The sequence below is a fragment of the Ananas comosus genome, linkage group 2 (genome assembly GCF_001540865.1).
Source record: "Ananas comosus cultivar F153 linkage group 2, ASM154086v1, whole genome shotgun sequence".
Classification (NCBI taxonomy): Eukaryota; Viridiplantae; Streptophyta; class Magnoliopsida; order Poales; family Bromeliaceae; genus Ananas; species Ananas comosus.
In genome coordinates, this window is record NC_033622.1 from 16464949 (window position 1) to 16485631 (window position 20683).

Sequence of the window (20683 nt, forward strand, 5' to 3'; positions counted from 1 at the left end):
TTTTTTTCAAAAAATATAGAAGAAGAAAGAATATGATAAAATTACACTATTAAAATAAGATTACACTGTTTTTAAAAAAATTTATACTGTTTTAATAAAAATTGCACTATTTGATATACAAATTACTCTCTTTTAGAATAAATTTTACACTCCTTAGACCAAAGTTGCACTCTTTAGAAAAATTTTGTATCATTTTTTTCCTTTTCTTTTTCTCTTTCTCTTCTTCTTCTTCCTCCTCCTCCTCCGCATCTCCTTCTCTTTCTCCTCTGTCACCACCGACACCGCCTCACTCCACTACGTCCTTCAACTTCGAGATCTCCACTAGTTTTACGCTTTTGCAAGAGTGGGCCACTTTTTCGATTTTGCAGATTCGGACCGAATTTTTAGCAAACTGATCAAAATATCCTTATTATTTTTTCTCTCTCCTCTTTTTTTTCTCTCGTTCTTTTTTTCTCTCTCATCTTTTCGACAATTAACTTATTTATGAGAGCGGAAAGAGCAAGACTAGTTGTACACCTTTAAAGGGTAAAAAATATATACCCCACCCCACTAGTCATATTGATATGACTAGTAAAATACATCACATTCTTGGATAGATGAGGTGTACATCCTACACTCCTTTTTAGGTGTACAATTAGAATTTCTCATACGGAAAGGCCATTTCAACTCATAATGGCTAAGTTTCCCATATTATTTTTTAGGAATAATTGCCTATATTCCTCTCAAAATTTTTGAAAATCTTATTTATCTCTCTCTTTAATATACTCGTATATTTCTTTATTATTTAAAAATATCTTTTTTGTTAGTGCATACTAAGTCATCTCGAATTAAACCTGTATTAAGTTTCTACAATAGTTAAAAAATAGTAAAATATACCTATTTTTTCCCTAACTTAAGGCAAATAAGAAAAGAGACAAATAAGAAAGTTAGTAATGGTAGAACTGTATATTTGAAAGGGTAAAATAATAATTTAACAGAAATAATAGTAGTTGCTAACAGTTTACTAATAGAATTTAACTTTAGAAATATATTTGAAAAAACTTAAAATCTTAAAAGGATATTTTTAATATTAGTCTTTTAAGAGAGATAAATAAGAAAGTCGAGAACTTTTCAGAGATATATAAGTAATTGTCCATATTTTTTCTACAATTTAAAATAAAAAGCTATAATTCTTATTTTTTAACATTTATTTTTTTTGGTGTTCTACTCTAGTAAATTTTTTTACTTTTAACGGAATACATCGTAATTCTGCACCATTTGACCACGTAAAATCCCTACAAATCTAATGGTTTCGTAATTCTTAGTTCTCAGCCCATTCCAAATCTAATGGTTTCTATGAATTTCGACTGGCGCCCAATATTCTTGTAGACAAAAGAAGAAGAGGGGAAAGAAATTAACATAAGTAAATTGACAAAGAAATAAGTAATGCATCCTCTCGTACGTGCTACGTCCGTCCTCTTACAATGTAGTTAATGCGGGCTTGTGCAACTAGCTAGCTTAATTACATCTTGATTCCTCTGCATGGCTAGCTTAGCTCCTTTGAATTGGATGACTTTGTTTTTAGAATTGGTTGCATACAACTTTCTGTAAATATATCGAATAGCCGATATATCCCTCCAAAGTTCAACTTTTTATTTTTATTCCTGTAAAAATTTTAACATTTTCAAATATACTCCCTATTATTAGGATATGTTAGAAAAATATAGTTAACTATAAGTAAAATATTTAACCTTGGTTAGTAAATTGGTTAAATTAATCTTTTTATCCCTTTTATATTATTGAGTAAAATATTTTTTGGGAGGACCTTATGTATAATTCTAACAGTTAGAACTTTTAAAATAATATATTTATAAAGGTAACAATACCATTTTATTTATCTATAATTAAAAAATAAATTGTGCTCTAACGGTAACAAATCAGAGAAATAAATATTAATATCACTGGACTATTGCAGGAATAAAAGTGAAAAGTTAAACTTTATAGAAAATATATTTGCTATCTGATATATTTATAGGGAGCTGTATGTAATTAACTCTTATTTTTATTAACTTAGGTTTGTTTAACACGAGTGACTCTATAAAGGGAACTTGCATGCTGGGTGTTATTTGCGGCACTCCGGAGTCATCAGTTACTGGAATAAGTTAATGGTTATGATGTCCTAAAAAGTGTGGCCCACCGCCCACGTGAATTTAGTTGATACTAATAAATATACCTTACTGACTGTTTCTAGTGCAAATGGCAAAGAACTTGGCGGTTGGTACCCTAGGTCCCAAGTTTGAATCTTAGTTGATTCATATTTTCAGCTAAGTTTATTTTTAGATAAAATAAACGAAACGAATAATGTGCTACCTATCTCTCAAAAAAAATATATATATATATATATATATATACCTTCCATTTTGATGGTTGGTGGAGTCCTCAAGTGTTCATTTATGATGTCCTAATTACCGGCGGCACAAACAAACAAGTATGATAGAGATTCTTTGTAGAATCCTTGGCATTTATGATAGGCCACATATGATAGAAATTTTTTCTAGAAAAGTTATAACAGTTTAAGAAAATTTTCAGACCATTTGTAAAATTTGCATATTTTCAGCCTGACTTGATTAGGTCAATCTTTTCTATAAATTTTAATGCAAAATTAAATGCATCACTAGCTAGCTTTTATCTTACTTCCTCTACATAGCTTACTAATAGGGTTTTAGCTTAGTTTTTATTAGCTTAGCTTAACTAGCAAGCAATTCTATAAATAAGAGAGTTGTTTGGAGCTACCTCCTCCCCCACTCCAAAATCCATAGCGCACATGCATCCGTACCACTACAACAAAAACGGTCTATAGCGACACTTTTAAATATAGGTACATGTCAAAAAAGTGCTGCTAGCTAAAATTACCGACACTTTTAAAAAGTGTTGCTATATGTGGGGTCGCTAGGTATATAGTGACAGTTAAAGAGTGTCGCTATAACCTAAAAGAGTGCTGTTAATTTACCAACACTTATTTAAGCATTTAGCAACCGCCGAAACTCTATCTCGTTGGCTGCGGTAGCGGAGGAGGACGACAGTAAAGGCTCTTCGTTTAGAATTTCAGTGGATTGAGTGAAGAGAGAATAAAAGATGGTAATTGATTTTTCTTTTTTTTTTTCTTTTATGTTTGTAATCGGGCCAAATGGACTGGGTGTGGTAGGTTGAGTAGAGTAATCTTTTATTTTTGGTTGGATTGGGCTTTATATTTAGGCATTAGTAGATGTGTTTTTAAGTTTTAGCATAAATGGGACACTTACTCAAAAGTGTCCTAAACATGTGTCCCTATAACCTAATTCTGTTGTAGTGTACTAAGAATGTCTAACCACAAGTCCGCTTCTTAGAGAGGGCCTTGAAATAAAAATAAAAAAAATATTCCCAGGAGCGAGGAGGCTTTTGTCATTTTGCATGGATGTGAGCATGACTTGGGTGGAGAAAGCATTGCTGGACTTAGTCCACAACTTAAAATTAATTTATCTTGCAAAAAATAATACTGCCGACCTAACTTACCATAAAACTTCTCATTTCGTTGAATATATAGATGAGTAGTTTGTTGTCATTAGCAAAACACACAAATTGACGAGCTGAGGAAGCTAAGCCTAGCTACGTGATTATGTGATTAAAGAACATCTGATCAAATCAATTGAAACAAAAGGTTCTGTAGTAAATTCCAATAGATTATTTCACCCACGATAAACTGTAAATCGTCGTTCAAATAATATTGATACTTTTAACCTTGATACAAATATATAGTATTGCAAGGGAAAGCAATGGCTAGTATAAAAAAAGGAAGAAAAGCTTTATATATATATATGCCATTGTACTTTTGAAAGCATAAAGGTCTTTATATTTGTAAGTTATTTTTAACGATAAGACATGTAATTCAACTTTTCGTTAAGCATGGTTTACGCTATTAGAATTATTTAATAATTAAATTATATATATATATATTAGAAATATTATTTTTTATTAATAAAAGTAAATTGGTCTTCCCAAATAATTAAAATAAAGTTAGCAAATTGCACTTAATTTCCCAAAACTCTTTTATAATAAGTTAATAACCTGTGTAATAAGGGAATTGATACTCCATTGGAAATTTTTGCCCGGAAAGGCGGAAATAGAGAAGTGCAACTTATTGCGTGCACCTCTCTGCATCTTTGGCACAAAAGTCGCACAGCCACTTAGATAGGTACACGGTGCTTGATTGGTGAAGTCCTTTTTAAGTTTCTTTATATTTGGAAAACTGATTCCTTTATGCACGGTTGGTGATCATCATAAATAAAGATCCGGAAGATCTCCTCAATAACCATCGACTTGTAATACAATGTGAACAAATATTTCTCCAAAGAATAAGTAGAAGATATTTGTGAGCTTTGTTGGACTCTATACCCGTTCTTGCATCTCTACCGGTAGCTAATTGTTAAAAGTAGTTGATTACTACTTTTAACAATCACTTTTTATTGTCATTTATGATCATTGATGCAATAGCAAAGCTTCTTATGCTTATATAAAGAGTTGTCCTCAAGCCTTTCCCTTCATATATACATCTACATACTTTAATTTACTGGTGATCCTTATTTACATTTTACACTATGGCTGGTTTCTCAAATTATTTCTTTGCTTTGGCGGTGCTTCTTTCACTCGTGTCTACTTTTATTAGTGACTCCTCGCAGCAACCACTGCACTCGTCTCAAGGTTTGGTAGCTTTATCTCCTTCTATATATATATATATATATTTTTGGTACTTCAACTTTTTCTCTGTTGAAAAGTATATATATATTTGGTTTCTGAATAGTAAGCTATATCCAACCGGTAAAAAATATAAATGAAAATTCTGGATCTTACTTTGTCTCCGTTGACTTATATCTATAAATTGTTCACGATAAATTACCTTATTATACTAATTATCTACTAAATAAGTATATAATTATTAATGATGACTTGCTGAACAAATTGATATATATGCTGTTTATCAACTTGATGAAGCATTTATATTAGTTATATTGCAGTCCATAAAATTAACCATTGTCCTCGCTGCGCAGCCAATTCAATTAATCGTCTAAATATTATTTTTGTTAAAGGAATGCCCCTATTTTAAGCCTAAAAGTAGAGTGTAAATTTTGCATCCATCCATCCATCCAAAAATTAAATGCATATTTTTTATTTTTAATATTTAAATATATAGTTCATAAAATTAGTGTAAAAATATTAATTTTTGAACAAATAATCTGTAAAATTTACATTTATTTTTTGAATGTACAAACAGTATTAGTATGCTTTTTATATATTTATGGTGTGCAGAATATTTGTTATTCTAAAAATAACATAGTTCATAGACAAAATATATATGTCCTTACGTGTCAAAGTTCGTGCAAATGTATAAGTACCCCTTCAATCATAACCCGTTTTAATATATATATATATATATATATATATATATATTGCTCAACCTTAATTTCTAACTTTTTTAATTTCACAACCAGCAAACTTCAAATTCTTTTAAATTATCTTTATAAATTAAATCTATAATTTTATTAAATTCAACAATTATTGTGTGCATTTAACTGTTCGAATACGTTCTAAGCTGATGAATGCTGCATAATTTAGTAATCGATATAATAAATTTTTAACTTAATTTAATGGGTAATGACTCTCATTTTATTTTAACTATTCTGCCGCAGATTCGAAATTTTTGAATCTGACCGTTGTCCACCGGGAAAGTGCGTACTCATCGATTGCTAGAGAAAAGAAACTGTCGCTTGAGCAAATACTCAAGCACGATACGGTTCGGTTCAATATATTTGACCGTTTTATCTCTGGCGCCTCAAAAAATGGTACTATAGAAGGATCACTTGCCGTGTCCATTCCTGCTTATTTTGGATCCCTATTCGACACCAACAATTTCGTCGTAACCATCGGTCTTGGAACCCCGAAAAAGGATTTTACTGTGATGTTCGACACCGGCAGCGATCTGTCGTGGATTCCTTGCTCCACATGTAGGGAATGTGAAGCACCGAAAAAACTGTTATTTGACCCGACAGAGTCATCGACTTATAGCAGCATCCGGTGCAACTCGGATGAGTGCTCTCAGGCACAAGACTCATCCAGCTGCTCCACCGAATCAAACACTTGTCGGTTTGCGATCTCGTATGCTGATGGGACAATCACAGAGGGCAGTATCATTCGAGACACCCTTACGCTTGCTCCATTCGATGTACTGCCAAACTTCGTGTTCGGCTGCAGCGATTACTACAGCATGAAGCACCGGGCCGTCGGCTTGATAGGTTTAAGCCGTGAAAAGGTGTCGCTATTCTCACAAGTATCGCAAAAGTATGGCGAGGTCTTTTCCTATTGTATTCCATCGTCGTTAAGCTCCACAGGCTACCTAGCCTTCGGTAGGCTTGCCTTGCCGCCACACATCAAGTACACACCGATGCTAACGATGCCACCAGTCGTGGGATTGTTATACTTTGTCCGACTGGCGGGAAGCAAGACACTTCCTCTGCCACCAACAGTCTTCTCAAGGACCGCCACAGCCATCGACTCTGGCGGTGTAATCACAAGACTGCCACCGCTGGCTTACAACGCCCTCCGGTCAGAATTTCAGAAGCACATGACGGAGTACACGCTGATGCCGCACAAGTTTGTGGTGGACACCTGCTACGACATGAGCGGGCACAAGAATCTGAACGTGCCGACTGTCGAGCTGCTGTTTGATGGTGGCGCCAGCCTTAGCTTGGACTTTGACGGGACGATGATCATGGCGGACGATCAAATGGGCTGTCTGGCATTCACAGCCACTGATGACATGCACGGTGGTGTGAGCATAATAGGAAACACCCAACAAAAGAAATACACGGTGGTGTATGACGTCACCAACGGGAAGGTTGGGTTCGGCTCCGGAGGTTGTGCGTGAATATTTTTAAGTAAAGCATGAATGCTAGCTAGTTAATTACTACTAGATGTTTTTCTCAAAAAAAAATTTAATTACTACTAGAAGTTAGATAGCCGATTATAAGGAGTACTTGAATATAGACTATATATATATATATATAATTAAGGCTAATTCTTTGATCGAAAGATTAGCCAAGTAAGCAATGGATGGGTGATACAGTCAACTAATTATCAAAGGCAGTGATTAGCACGTATCTATATATGGTTGCATGCAGTTGTGGGTTTTTTTTCGCTTCAAATTTTTTTACATGATCCTTTCGCTTAGCTGTCCCTTCTCTAGTAGCATAAAGTAACTTAGCTTTTACGTTACAATGCCACGGCCCAGCGAATATTCAATATTAATTACTCGTCCTCCTTTTTCGTACTTATGTCAAAATTGAGTTGGTGAGCGCTTTAATTAATTATTCGAAAGCGTTAATTAAGATAAATGAAGGGCGAAAAAAAATCAACTAAATAAACCGAAGTCGTAATGAGGCTCGATTAATTGCAAGATGCATGCTGCGTACGTGAAGCTACCACTTAATTACCACTAACTCCTGCAGGAATTAACGCCTCAGAGGTTTCATTGTGCATGTTTTCGGTTTCATCCTCCTATAAATAGCAGCACTCGATTACTCTTTATGTTCTAGTACAATTGCATCAAAGGACCGTAGGTTATACTTAATTAGATAATAAATTTTTTTTTAAACCTACTAATCATCCATGGCCGCTCTCATGTCCTCGTTGACCGCCGGCCTCGCCGTCCTCCTTCTCCTCCTTGTTGCTGTTGCGGTGGACAAAGTGGCCAGCCAGCATGATTGCCAGTCTTTGCCGGCACACCGGCATCGAGAAGACGACGATTGTAAGGACAGGCTGGGGGAGGGGGAAGAGCAAAAATGTGTAGACCGACTGAGAGCCGGCGGCCATGGGTGCCTGACCAACGTATGGACGTTTATTTGGCCGAAAGCGGCTCTTTTGAGAGACGTGGTGCTGTGGGATCCGAACCATCACTGCTGCCGGGTAGTGCTGGAGGTTGAAAAGGAGGCAAAGCGCTGTTGGTGTAGCTACTACCGGCAGGTCGGAATAGAAGAACAGGAGCTTAGGTCCAACAAAAAGAAGCTCATCAAGTACTGCATAGCTTTGCTCAAATCACCCGAGCCATCAATCTAATTAATTATCCGTCCCCACTAATCAATCTTCATGAATTTAATTTGAGTTAGATGGTGATCAATTTGATATCCACCCTTCTATATATTTTTATAAGCTAAGTTTAATTAGCCATACTGCTGGAATGTTGAGTCTAACAACATATATATTACTCTTTTACGAGTGTTTTGATATCAAATCTTGTACGTACAGTAATATTAGTTTTACATGCCCATCCGTCTTTTCTGCCGGTCAAAATTTGATTTCAAAATAAAATATTTTTGTTTGCTGATATTTTTTGTTAAGCTACCAAAAATAAATGTAAGAAGAAGAATTAACTTCTCTAATTATTGACAATTAGTTTATTTTCAATGAAAAATTTTCCACTAAACATATTGCAAAATTTATACGATCTAACTAGACTAATCATTAATCAATTTGGCATTCTTACCATAATTGTAGTCGAGTGTCTCTATCAAGTCATTGTACGATTATACGTACAATACAATACATTTCTGTTTATCTCATCTCAAATTAAATCTGAATTAAATTTTTACTATAGTTAAAAAATAATAAACCTAATTTAGGGGCAAATAAGAAAAGAGACAAATAAGAGAGGTGGAGATAGTAGAAATATATATTTAAAATGGCAAAATAATAATTTAACAGAAATAACGATTATTTCTAACAGTTTACTGCCAGTATATTTGAAAAACAATTGAAACTTTGAAGAAATATTTTTAATGTTAGTCTTTTAAGAGAGATAAATAAAAAAATCAAGAACTTTTCAGAGATATATAATTAATTGTCAATATTTTTTGGCCAATTTGCATAAAAAATCCACTTATTTTGGGCTTTTGCAAAATTGGGCCACCTTTTTCGTTTTTGCAGATTCGGTCCGCTTTTTCAGCAAACTGACCAAAATACCCTTATTACTTTTTCTCTTTCTTCTTTCTCTCTCCTCTTCGTTCTCTCGTTCTTTTTTTTTTTTCCGTCGGAAAAAAAACAAGCGAAGGCCAGGTGGAGCAATTTTTTCTTCTCTTTTTCTTTTTCCTCTTCTTCTTCTTCTTCTTCTTCTTCTTCCTGTAAGAGCACGGGGCGCGCCACGGCGACTTCCGGCCTCGCCAAGCGGCGTCCACCCGGCGGCGTTCTGCAGGGAGGGGTCGGCACCGGCGACCGCGAGCGCTGCGGCGAGAGTCGGGGCGAGCGGGAGGCGGGCAGCGAGGTGGAGCGGGGTGTCGCAGCCGGGGACGTCGCGCCGGTCGAGAGCGGGGGTCACGCGCGCCGCCCGGCGCTCTGCTCGGGCGGCGTCGGCCGCCGTCGCGATCTACGACGGCTGCTTCTTCTTCTTCGTAATGGTGTAATAGTGCAAGCGGGCCGGTGCACGCAGCGGCGGCGGGCGGGCACGCGGGCACCTGCGGCTGCTTCTTCTTCGTCGTAATGGTGTAATGGTGCACCATTACACCATTAATGGTGTAATATAATGGTGTACCATTACACCATTAATGATGAAATTACACCATTACACCATTAATGGTGTAACGGTGCAATTACACCATTAACGGTGCACGCGGCCCGCGGAGCGGAGCCGCGGGTGGAGCTCCGCCGGGCGCAGCCGCCCGAGGGCCTCCTCAAAGCGCGCCAGCAGCGCGGCGTGGCGCCGGCGCTGCCGCGCGGAGCGGGCAGCGAAGTCAGCGTGCATGAGGGGAAGCTGGCGGAGCCCAAGGCGGCAACCGCACCATCGACAATTAATTTTTCTATTTCTTTCTGAAATGAAGGGCTAATTCTGATACCACGTCGGCCGGCGGCGCCTGCGACAGAAGAGCGAGCTAGAGAAAGCAAGGAGGACAAGGAGGACGAGGAGATCAGCAAGAGAAGCATCAGAACCGGAGCCTGAGAGGCCATGTTAATTAGGTCTCTATTGATCTCAAGTAACTAAACAAATCAAGAGCAATGCTATTAATTAGTTGTATGAGCTCGTGTCCACCGATTGCGTATATATATGTAGCAATAATTAACAAATAGACGAGGGAACATATATAGTGCCTTGGTCAGTTTAATTAATTACAACGTATAGTTGTGTCGGCTAATATTTATTATAAATGTGATGAATTTCTATCAAGTTGAGCCTCTGAATTTTTTATTATAAATGCTCCGCCAGCTTCCCTAACCTGGTCGGGATGCGGGACTAACAACAGCGGTTCTGCCCCCTCCTCCCCCCTCCATCCCGTCCTCCTGACGATCCCCCTCCCCGCATCCCGATGAGCGGCGGTTCCGCCGCCACTTCGACGCCGCCGGCGCCGTCTTCTCCGCCTCCGCCGCCAAGCTCGAGCTGTCCGCGCGCCTCCTGCGTGAGCGGCGCGTGCTGGGGCGGGCGCTCGCTGCCGCCGGCCGCAACCTCGGCCACGAGTTCGAGCGGCTGCCTCGGCCACGACTTCGCTGCCCGCTCCGCGCGGCAGCGTCGGCGCCACGCCGCACTACTGGCGCGCTTCGAGGAGGCCCTCGGCCGGCTGTGCCCGAGAAGCTCCACCCACGGCTCCGCTCCGCGGGCCGCGTGCACCGTTAATGGTGTAATTACACCATTACACCATTAATGGTGTAATTTCACCATTAATGGTGTAATGGTGCACCATTACACCATTAATGGTGTAATCATTACACCATTAATGGTGTAATTACACCATTACGACGAAGAAGAAGCAGCCACAGCGCGCCCGGGTGCCCGCTCGCCGCCGCTGCGTGCACCCGCCCGCGTGCACCATTACACCATTACGAAGAAGAAGAAGCAGCCGTCGGAGATCGCGACGGCGGCCGACGCCGCCCGAGCAGAGCGCCGGGCGGCGCGCGTGACCCCCGCTCTCAACCCGGAGCTGCTGCTGACCCTGGGGAGCAAGGGGAGAAGGAGGTAGGCATCCGCATCGCGCGCGCCGGGAGCGTCGTCGTCGCCTCCGTCCACCAGCCGAGCCGTCGCGTTCTGGGGCTCGTTGACCGCCTCCTCATCATCTCGCGCAGCCGCGCCGCCTACTGCGGCGACCCGGGCCACCTCGCCGACTTCCTCGCCGCATTCGGGTGCTCCATCCCCGCCGGCGAGAGCCCCGCCGAGTTCGCCCTCGACGCGGTCTGCTCCTCGAGCCCGCCACGTCGTCGTCGCTCGCCGAGTTCAACACCGCCGCCGCTGAGGGACACGATCGCGGCGAGCATCTCGCAGGGGAGGCTGGTGTCGTCGCGGGGGCGATGAACGCGCGGCGCGCCGCGGATCTGCTGCTGACCCGGGGAAGCAAGGGGAGAGGGAGGGAGGCATCCATCTCTGACAGGAAGCAGAGGAAGAAGAAGAAGAGAAAAAAAAAAAAAAAAAAAGAAGAAACGAAATGGTGCAAAATATTTTTAAATGGTGCAATCTTAGTCTAAAAAGTGTAAAATTTATTTCAAAAGAGTGTAATTTATATATCAAATAGTATAATTTTCATTAAAACAGTGTAATTTTTTTTAAAACTGTGTAATCTTATTTTTAGAGTGCAATTTTCATCATCTTCTTTCTTCTTCTATATTTTTTGATCTTTTCTGTAGGAAAAAAATAATTTTTATTTTTGTTTTTTATTATTCTTATTTTTTTTCTATAATTTCTTTTTGTCACCATCTCTTCCTTGCTTTCTATCGCAACCACCGCGACGTCGTCGGAGGCGATCTCGTCGCCTGCCACCTCCGACGACGTCTCGGCGTTCCGACACGCGGTGGAGGAGAAGCCGCTTGGCGAGGCCGGAAGTCGCCGTGGCGCGCCCCGTGCTCTTACAGGAAGAAAAAGAAGAAGAAGAAGAAGAGGGGAAAAAAAAAAAGCGTGCTCCAGCAGGAGGAAGAAGAAGAAGAAAAAGAAAAAGAGAAGAAAAAATTGCTCCGCCTGGCCTTCGCTTTTTTTTTTTCCGGCGGAAAAAAAAAAGAACGAGAGAACGAAGAGGAGAGAGAAAGAGGAAAGAGAAAAAGTAATAAGGGTATTTTGGTCAGTTTGCTGAAAAAGCCGACCGAATCTGCAAAAACGAAAAAGGTGGCCCGGTTTTGCAAAAGCCCAAAATAAGTGGATTTTTTATGCAAATTGGCCATATTTTTTCTACAGTTTAACTTTTAATTTATTTTTATTTTTTTGTTCCACTCTAGTAAAATTTTTTACTTTTAAAAGAATAGATGGCAAATTTTGCATCTGTAACGACCCAGCCTACTAGTAATAATTACTCGTTGGGCCCAAACACCGGCTCAAAATGTTTAAGTTCAGTTATTATTACGAATGTCTAAAACTTAGTTTCGTATTGAGGCCTATCTAACGCTATTAGATAAAATGGAGTTGAGGAAAAAGCATATAGGAATATGCTTTTACGTTCTCCGATAGGACCGCAGAAAATATATCATAATCAACTCATCACGATATGCGGAACACAATATTACGTACGGAACACAAACATAGTATTTTTTCAACGTACTTTCTCACGTAATGCAATCTCTCCGCAATCCCAAACAAAGCCTAAGTCTCTTATATACCCAATCACATTTTCATTCCTCTCCGATATGAGATTATTGGGGTGTGACAAACTTCTCCCGTTAAGGCCAACCTTGTCATCCAAAATCTGGCATAGCCGGTCATCTTGTCATTCAGACTCCGTCATCGCCTATCACTTTATCTTTCAGACCCTAACTCAGCCGAAACTCGCCACATAATTCTGACCGGTGAACCGACTCTGATACCAAATATAACGACCTAACCCACTAGCAACAATAACTCGTTTGGCCCAAACACCGGCCCAAAATATTTAAACTCAGTTATTATTATTAGTGTCTAAGTCTCTTATATACCCAATCGCGTTCTCATTTTTATCCAATGTGAGATTATTGGGGTATGACAGCACCATTAAAATCCCTTTTCAGTTTACTTCTCAGCCCATTCCAAATCTAATGGTTTGTATATCTATAATAGGGTTAATTGCATATAACTTTCTGTAAACATATCGAATAACTGATATATTCCGATAAAGTTTAACTTTTTATTTTTATCCCTATAAAATGTAAGGAAAATTTTAAAATAATATATTTTGTTTATTGTTTTTAGTGAATGGATGTGATTCTTCGTGAAAGGATGCAATCCTTAGTAAATGGATGCAACTCTTAGTGAATGGATGCAACCCTTAGTGAGTGGATGCAACTCTAATCAAAAGGTATGACTCTTAGAGTGAAAGGATGTGACTTTTAGTGAAAGAATATGATATGAAAAGACACATCTTTATAGTGTGTCTCTTCGTACATATGCCCGTTGGAATCAATGGTTATATTCATTGAACTTGATTCATATAACTATTTGGTAGTTATGATCAAATGAAAAGTCACAATCGAAAGGTCACTTCACGAAACACCTATTCATGAATAGTCACTTCACGAAACACCCTTTCGTGAATAGTCACTTCATGAAGCACCCGTTCGTGGCCTATATAAGTCCATAGCATTGGTTGCAGAAGGATACAGACAGAAAACAGTTGAAGAGTTGAAGTCTTCATTCATAATAATTCCATTCTTGTTTTATATTCTATTTCTTTTGACAACTTAATCGAGTGAGTGCTCAAAGGCTCGACTTCGTGTGTGCAAACGCAGTTGAGGTTTACGCTTCATTGTATCCTGGGAGGTTGTTCGTTGACCCGGTGCACACCAAATTGTTAGAACGGTGGGGACGGATTAAGCCTTAAGGAAAATGGCATTGCTACACGCCTTGAAGCCTTTTAATTTTTCTATTTCATACCTTTATCACAAACTGTTCCAACATATGTAGCTATACACTCAATGGACATCGCACACGCGTCTCGTTGAGCCATTATCGGATAATGTTTATCTTAATCTCCTTGTCGTAAATCTACATAACACCTTTTGAAGAAACAACTATTGTTTATTCACTTATCTCCGAGATCCTAATCATGCTTAATTTTGTTGTTTACATGATTAGATTAGTGCAAAAATCATATGATTACGATCGACGTGAGTGCGCGACATGTTCTAGGGAGGATAAATAGTATTTTTATTGATGATGTGTGTGTTTTTTGGGGGGGATCAAGTAGATCAGTAATAATCTGTTTAATTAGATGCCTCATAATTAAGCAAGTGTTAGTTAGTAGCTTATCAAATTAAAGGCTTTTAATAACTTGTTTTGAGAATAACAGCTGTTTGGTAATTAAGTTAATTAAGACCACGTGAGGACTTAATTAAATTTGTTTTAAAAAAAAATTTGAATATAAGTGAACATAATTAATTATCAAATATGGTACATACTTTATATATACCTGTAACTTAAGGAATTTTAGAGTTAATAGTTACAATATATTCTACTTAATGTGCAAACACTATTGGTTTATAATATTTTGGAATCTTAGTTATTTGTGGACTCTTTGCCCTTGTTCTATCAATTAATAGGGTTTTTTCCTTTATAAAAATTTCCTTTTTAATTATTTTTCTAAGGATTGATATTAAAATTTGAACATAATGAGATTTCACTAACCTCTATGCTAATAAACTTACTTAAAATATAATAATACGATATTGAAATTAATGATTAGCTCTGTTAAACATGATTTAAGATATCTAAACTTCCTAGGAATTGGATTCTAAAATGACAATTAATTTTAGCGACTAATATGGGTAGTTTAATTTTTTGTACTTTTCGTAGAAATTTTTTAAGCTAACTAGACTAATTAAGTTCTACAATCATGATCTTAAGGTTAATTAAGAATCCTATACTTAACTTCTAATGAGAAAGTTGTACAATTTTGACCACTCATTCGTAACTACATGCACTACAACAAAATCATCTTTTAGCGGCAATTTAGTAGCGGCGATTATCGAACGGCCGTTAATTCTTTTTATAACTTATGTTTTAGCGGCAATTATTTTAAATAGCTGTTAATTTTATATTAAATATATTTATTTGAGCAATATAATCCTAACCCTAAATCTAATTCGAACCCANGATTGTGTTTTGAAATTTTGTATCGAAATATCTATATGGCATGAATGTACGTACTTTGATTGTATTTGATTATGTTTTGAAAATTTGATTTTACTATAATATATTTTAAAATATGGTAAAAAAGAAGTCATTATTTTGGATTTGGGTTTTCGGGTTCGGGTTTTCGGGTTCGGGTTCGGGTTTCGGGTATTTGGTCGGGGCCGGGTATGGGTATGGATTTTTTAAACCCGTCGGGTTCGGGTTCGGATTCGGGTATGAACTTGGTATTCGGGTTCGGGTTCAGATTTTTAAAAATCCGACCCATATCCGACCCGTTGACATCCCTAAGCGGGATGCAATTAACTCTTATTTTTATTAACTTGGGTTTGTTCAACACGCGTGACTCTATAAAAGGAACTTGCATGCTGGGTGCTATTTGCGGCACTCTGGAGTCATCAGTCAGTGAAATAAGTTAGTGGTTATGATGTCCTAAAAAAGTGTGGGCCACGTGAATTTATTTGATTCTAATAAATATGCCTTCCATTTTGATGGTTGGAGTCCTCAAGTGTTTATTTATGATGTCCCAATTACTTGCGGTTTAACAAACAAGTTTGATAGAGATTCTTTGTAGAATCCTTGGCATTTATGAGAGGCAATATCATCGCATGTGAAGAGGGAAAACAAGTTATAACAAGTTTGCTAGAGATTCTTTGTAGAATCCTTGACATTTATGAGAGGCCATATCATAGCACGTGAAGAGGGAAAAAAATGTTATACCTGTAATTTACATCAACATCTAGCTAGCTAGAATCATTTCTTTTGAAGAAAAGGTTGGTTTTGAGGTTTCAAATAAAAAATAATCTACTTTATTATTGGTAGACCCATAAAACAGTCAATTTTAAAAATATTTTATTTGTATTATATGATAAATCCATATAACACTTAATTTAGACAAGTAAAACTGTATTATTATATATGAATTAACCAACCAAAAGTTTTCACAAGTGCAAACAATGATTTAATTTATAAGAAAGTTTTTTTTTTATAATAAGTATAAATACCACAATATTAAACTAATATAAAAAATAATATATATTTTTTGCTTTTGTACTTTAGACGACAAGATAAATGTGATATCAGAACTCTACTAGGAAAGAAACTAACCGAATCTAAAATATCTCTAGATCTAGTTTTAGTAGAAATAACTGTAATGGACTCATCAATCTAACTCAAAATAGAAAAAATAGAGAAGTTTTTCAAGAACTGTCTAGAAGAATAAATTTGGAGACCAAAACAATTAAAATTAGGTCCTAAACTAGGTCGTTGCCAATCAGCGCGTAGATCTGACAAAAGTTATTTTCGAATTGGGACTATAAGTCGAAAATAGACACATATGAAAAGTTATGATAGTTTACAAAAAAAAAAATTGGACCAGTTGTAGAATTTGCATAATTTTCGGCTTAACTTGATTAGGTCAAACTTCTCTATAAATTCTAATGCAATATTAACTGATCACTAGCTAGCTTTTATCTTAATCCCTCTACATGGCTAACTAATAGGGTTTTAGCTTAGCTTAATTAGCAGGCAACCTGTTGCCTATAAATAGGAGAATTGTTGAGAGCTCTCTTCCTCACTCCACAGCAAGAAAATCCACAGCTCACACTGATTCTCCTATTTCTTCTACTACAGTAATGACTTTCTTCCCAAACAACATTGCTTTCATTTCATATCTCTTCCTTCTTATATTTTCGACTCTTCTTTATCATTCTTCATCAGCTCTTCATGGCAACAGAGGTACCGATAATGCGGTTATTAATTAATTCGCTGAATTTATTTTTTTTACTTAGCAAAATCAATTTGCTTCTTATTTAATAGTGTCATTTTGGTGCAGTAAATTTACCGTTAGAATTTATGAAAAAAACGTGACTTAATCAAGTTGGGTCGAAAATTCTGTTAAATTTGATAAATTTATAATTTGTGCGGCCTACACTTACATCATATATTAATACTCTTGTGTAAGTTTATATATTTATGTTGATGTTTTAGTTATTAAAAAGCATAACTATCATTTTCGAAAAAGAGAGAAAGAAATAGCAATATAATACGTAGCAATGAATTAATTATTTATGCTACATTCTTTTATGTTGTTACGTGTCACAGTACGTACAAATGTACAAGTACCCCTTCAATCATAAGCTGTTTTACAAAATAAATGTTGCTCAACCATTTCTAACTTTTTTTTATTTTAAGACCAGCGAACTTCAGATTCTTTTGAATTAAGTTATCTTTATAAATTAAATTTATATTTTTTTTATTAAATTCAGTAAGTATTATGTGCACTTCAGATTCTTTTGAATTAAGCTATCTTTATAAATTATTTTTTTTTATAATTTTTTATTAAACTCAGTAATTATTGTGTGCACTTGCCTATTCGGATGCTTGCAAATCTGATGAATGCTGCATATTTTATTAATTGGTGTAATAAGTTTTTTGATTTAATTTAATGGGTAATGATCTTATCTTATTTTATTTTTTCAGCAGAACTTAAAGCAGTAAATTAAGAATGTTTTCGCCTCTTTTTTCCCCTTCTTTTTGTTCCTATTCTAACAACAATTTTAATTTTTTTATCTTCGTCGAATATTTCTAATGCGCTACGTTATTTCTAAAAACTAAAATAATTGAGGGGCCAAACAGGTCTTAACAAAGTTGCTTGATTGGCGGGTGCTATGCCCTTTGACAACCACGTTTGATCCATTCAGTTTAGAGCTCAATCCATTCCGAATCTAATATGTTATATATACCAATGATTTTAAAGTGACTCTCAATATATATTATATCGACAATGAACAAGAATGCAACGGAATCAAAGTGACAAAAAATAAAATAAAATAAAATCTGCGTTCTATCTATGTGGTGCGATCTTTGTATTGCTAGATTCCATCTTAATTAATTCCTCTAAATATATATATCCATGCATGGCTTATAATCAATAGGAGATTATCTTAGTTTGTAGCTTCTTTAAATTGTGTAATATGGTTTTCTTTTGCTTAGATTAATTAGCATGCCCTTATAAATAGATCCTTTTGTTTTTCAATTTCATTCGACACATATCCGCAACCTCTATCTTCGAAGGCACCCGAACTAAACCCCACACAACATGAGAGTCAAAGAAGCCTTATTATTTTCACATGATATGTTTTGAATCCATTAATTCCTGACCACTAAGGTAAAGGAAACAAAAATTTAATAGGAATAGTCCCTAATGTGAGACATGCAATCACATCCACACGGACTATTTTCACTGAATTTTTGTTAGGTAAAGGTGAATAGATAGAGTTTTATCGTGCACTCCACAGCAGCAAGACAAAGCAATTAATCATGCAGTCGCACGTTCCCTCACTCACCATGGCCTCTTGGTTTTTTTTTTTTTTTTTTTTTTTTCCTATTCTTTTGATCTTTCTCCTGCAACCTGATTACAACTTTGCCAATTATCTTTCTCGTAATAGCTCAAAGCAACAAGCACAATATTTATATATGCTGCTAACGATTCTTGCGCTCGTCAAGAAATAAAATTAACCTCTATATATATACGCTAGCTGCTAAGGAATCAAGCTGATCATTTTAGTATTCGTTCTGCCACAGATTCAAAGCTGTTCCAGCTAAACGTCGTCCACCGGGACAGCCCGTACTCGCCACTCGCTACAGAGAGAAAACTGTCACTGGAACAAATCCTGAAGAGCGACAAAGTTCGGGTCGACTCATTAATTTCAACGACTTACGTCCATCAGGTCAAAAATGGATGATGTAGGAGGCTCGTCTGAGGTGTCGACCATTCCTGCCTACTCTGGATCATTACTTCGCACTGACAGTTATGTCATAACCGTCGGCATCGGAACTCCGAAAAAAGATTTCACCGTGATGTTCGACACCGGTAGCGATCTGTCATGGATTCTCTGCACAACGTGCATAGAATGTGAAGCACCCGAGAAACTATTATTCGACGCAATATATAGAATCATCGACTTACAGCAGCATCCGGTGCAACTCGGATGAGTGCTCCCAGCTCGTCGTCTCATGCATCCAACTGCACTTGTGCTGATCAGTCAAATACCTGCAGCTTTGTAATCTTGGACATTGATGAGGTAAGCACGAAGGAAGGGCAATCTCATTCGAGACACACTTACTTTAACACCTTCCGCCGTGTTACCGAACTTTGTGTTCGGCTGCAGCGATGGCGACATCGGGGGCGACTTGACCACTGGCTTGATCGGCCTAGGCCGTGGAAAGGCCTCGCTGTTCTCACAAGCATCAGAAAAATTCGGCAAGATCTTTTCCTACTGCCTTCCTTCGTCGCCAAACTCCATGGGCTACCTGGCCATCGGTCGCACGGGCTTGCCGCCGCATGTAATGTACACACCAATGCTAACGACGCCAACCTGGCCATCATTATACTTCGTCGGACTAGCTGCAATCAAAGTCGCCGACAAGACGCTTCCTCTGCCACCGACTGTCTACTCGAGGACGGTCATCGACTCCGGTACTGTAATCACGAGACTCCCGCCGATGGCCTACTCCACCCTCCGCTCAGAGTTTCGCAAGTACATGACAGACTACACGCCGGTGCCGCCAATGTTTGACCTGGACGCGTGCGACGACGTGAGTCGCCACGAGAATCTGAAAGTGCCGACGGTCGAGCTGCTGTTCGATGACGGCGCAAGCCTTACTTTGGACTTCGACGGGACGATGATCATGAAGGACGATTACAAGGCTTGTCTGGCTTTCGCAGTTAATAATGATACTGGCATAAACATAATCGGAAATAACCAACAAAAGAAGTACACGGTGGTGTACGATGTAGCCAATGCAAAGATTGGGGTTGGCGCCGGAGGTTGTGATTAATTATTAAATAATTCAGCATATTAATTAGGTGTTCCGAATCTTATCTATTAAGAAGCTGGCTAGGCTAATTATGACGGTAAGAAATAGAATGCGAGGCCAATTGTTTGATCACAGGATTAGTCAAGCATGTGTGCTTGGCTTAGTTAATTATATATCAAAGCGATGTGGCTTAATTAGTTAATTGTATATCGAATTGAGTAGTGTGTGTGTGTGTGTGTGTGTGTGTGTGTGTAGAGAGAGAGATTAATTTTCTGCATGACTTCTGAAATTAATTATCAAAGAGATTTTTTTCCATAGCTTTTATTTTTCAAATAAAAAAAGAAAACGCTATTTTCCCATGAAATCTGAATTTTTTTTTTTTTTTTTTTTTTTTTTGGAAATATGAATGACCCTTTGCCTTGACCTGGTCTACAGAATGGGCCATACTCCAGCAATAACAATAATTAATCTCTTTGATAATTGGGAATTATAAGAATTACAAACTCTTTTACTTGCAAGCTTAATATTAGTTTATTATTTAATAATTTTTTTAAAAAAATAAACTCTTTTATAGCAAAATTATAACTATTGAATTAAATAATGAATGTAATGGTGGAACCTTTTTGGGTTGTAGACTTCATTTTCTCTTTCTCTTTGTATTGACTTGAGTGACCTTGTCGTCTCTTTCTTGGACGCGTCCGAAATGACCAACATATTCCTTGCTATGTTGACGGT

General features: G+C 37.6%; 2 protein-coding genes across 2 annotated transcripts; both read left to right on the plus strand.

Annotated features, from left to right (window-relative positions):
- LOC109706652 (aspartyl protease family protein At5g10770-like) lies at window positions 4257–7077 on the plus strand. The gene is made up of 2 exons (XM_020227596.1): window positions 4257–4716; window positions 5703–7077. The coding sequence occupies exons 1-2, from the start codon at window positions 4614–4616 to the stop codon at window positions 6935–6937; spliced, it is 1338 nt and encodes a 445-aa protein (XP_020083185.1). The 5' UTR covers window positions 4257–4613; the 3' UTR covers window positions 6938–7077.
- Window positions 16719–20244, plus strand: LOC109728234 (aspartyl protease family protein At5g10770-like). Its single transcript, XM_020258602.1, has 3 exons — window positions 16719–16864; window positions 18713–19121; window positions 19218–20244. Exons 2-3 carry the CDS (start codon window positions 18866–18868, stop codon window positions 19967–19969), a joined length of 1008 nt encoding a protein of 335 aa, XP_020114191.1. The 5' UTR covers window positions 16719–16864; window positions 18713–18865; the 3' UTR covers window positions 19970–20244.

Coding starts and splice junctions, on each gene's coding strand:
- LOC109706652 (XM_020227596.1), top strand. CDS start 4,614: ATGGCTGGTTTCTCAAATTATTTCTTTGCTTTGGCGGTGCTTCTTTCA. Junction 4,717..5,702: donor ACCACTGCACTCGTCTCAAG/GTTTGGTAGCTT, acceptor ATTCTGCCGCAG/ATTCGAAATTTTTGAATCTG.
- LOC109728234 (XM_020258602.1), top strand. CDS start 18,866: ATGGATGATGTAGGAGGCTCGTCTGAGGTGTCGACCATTCCTGCCTAC. Junction 19,122..19,217: donor GCATCCGGTGCAACTCGGAT/GAGTGCTCCCAG, acceptor TGATGAGGTAAG/CACGAAGGAAGGGCAATCTC.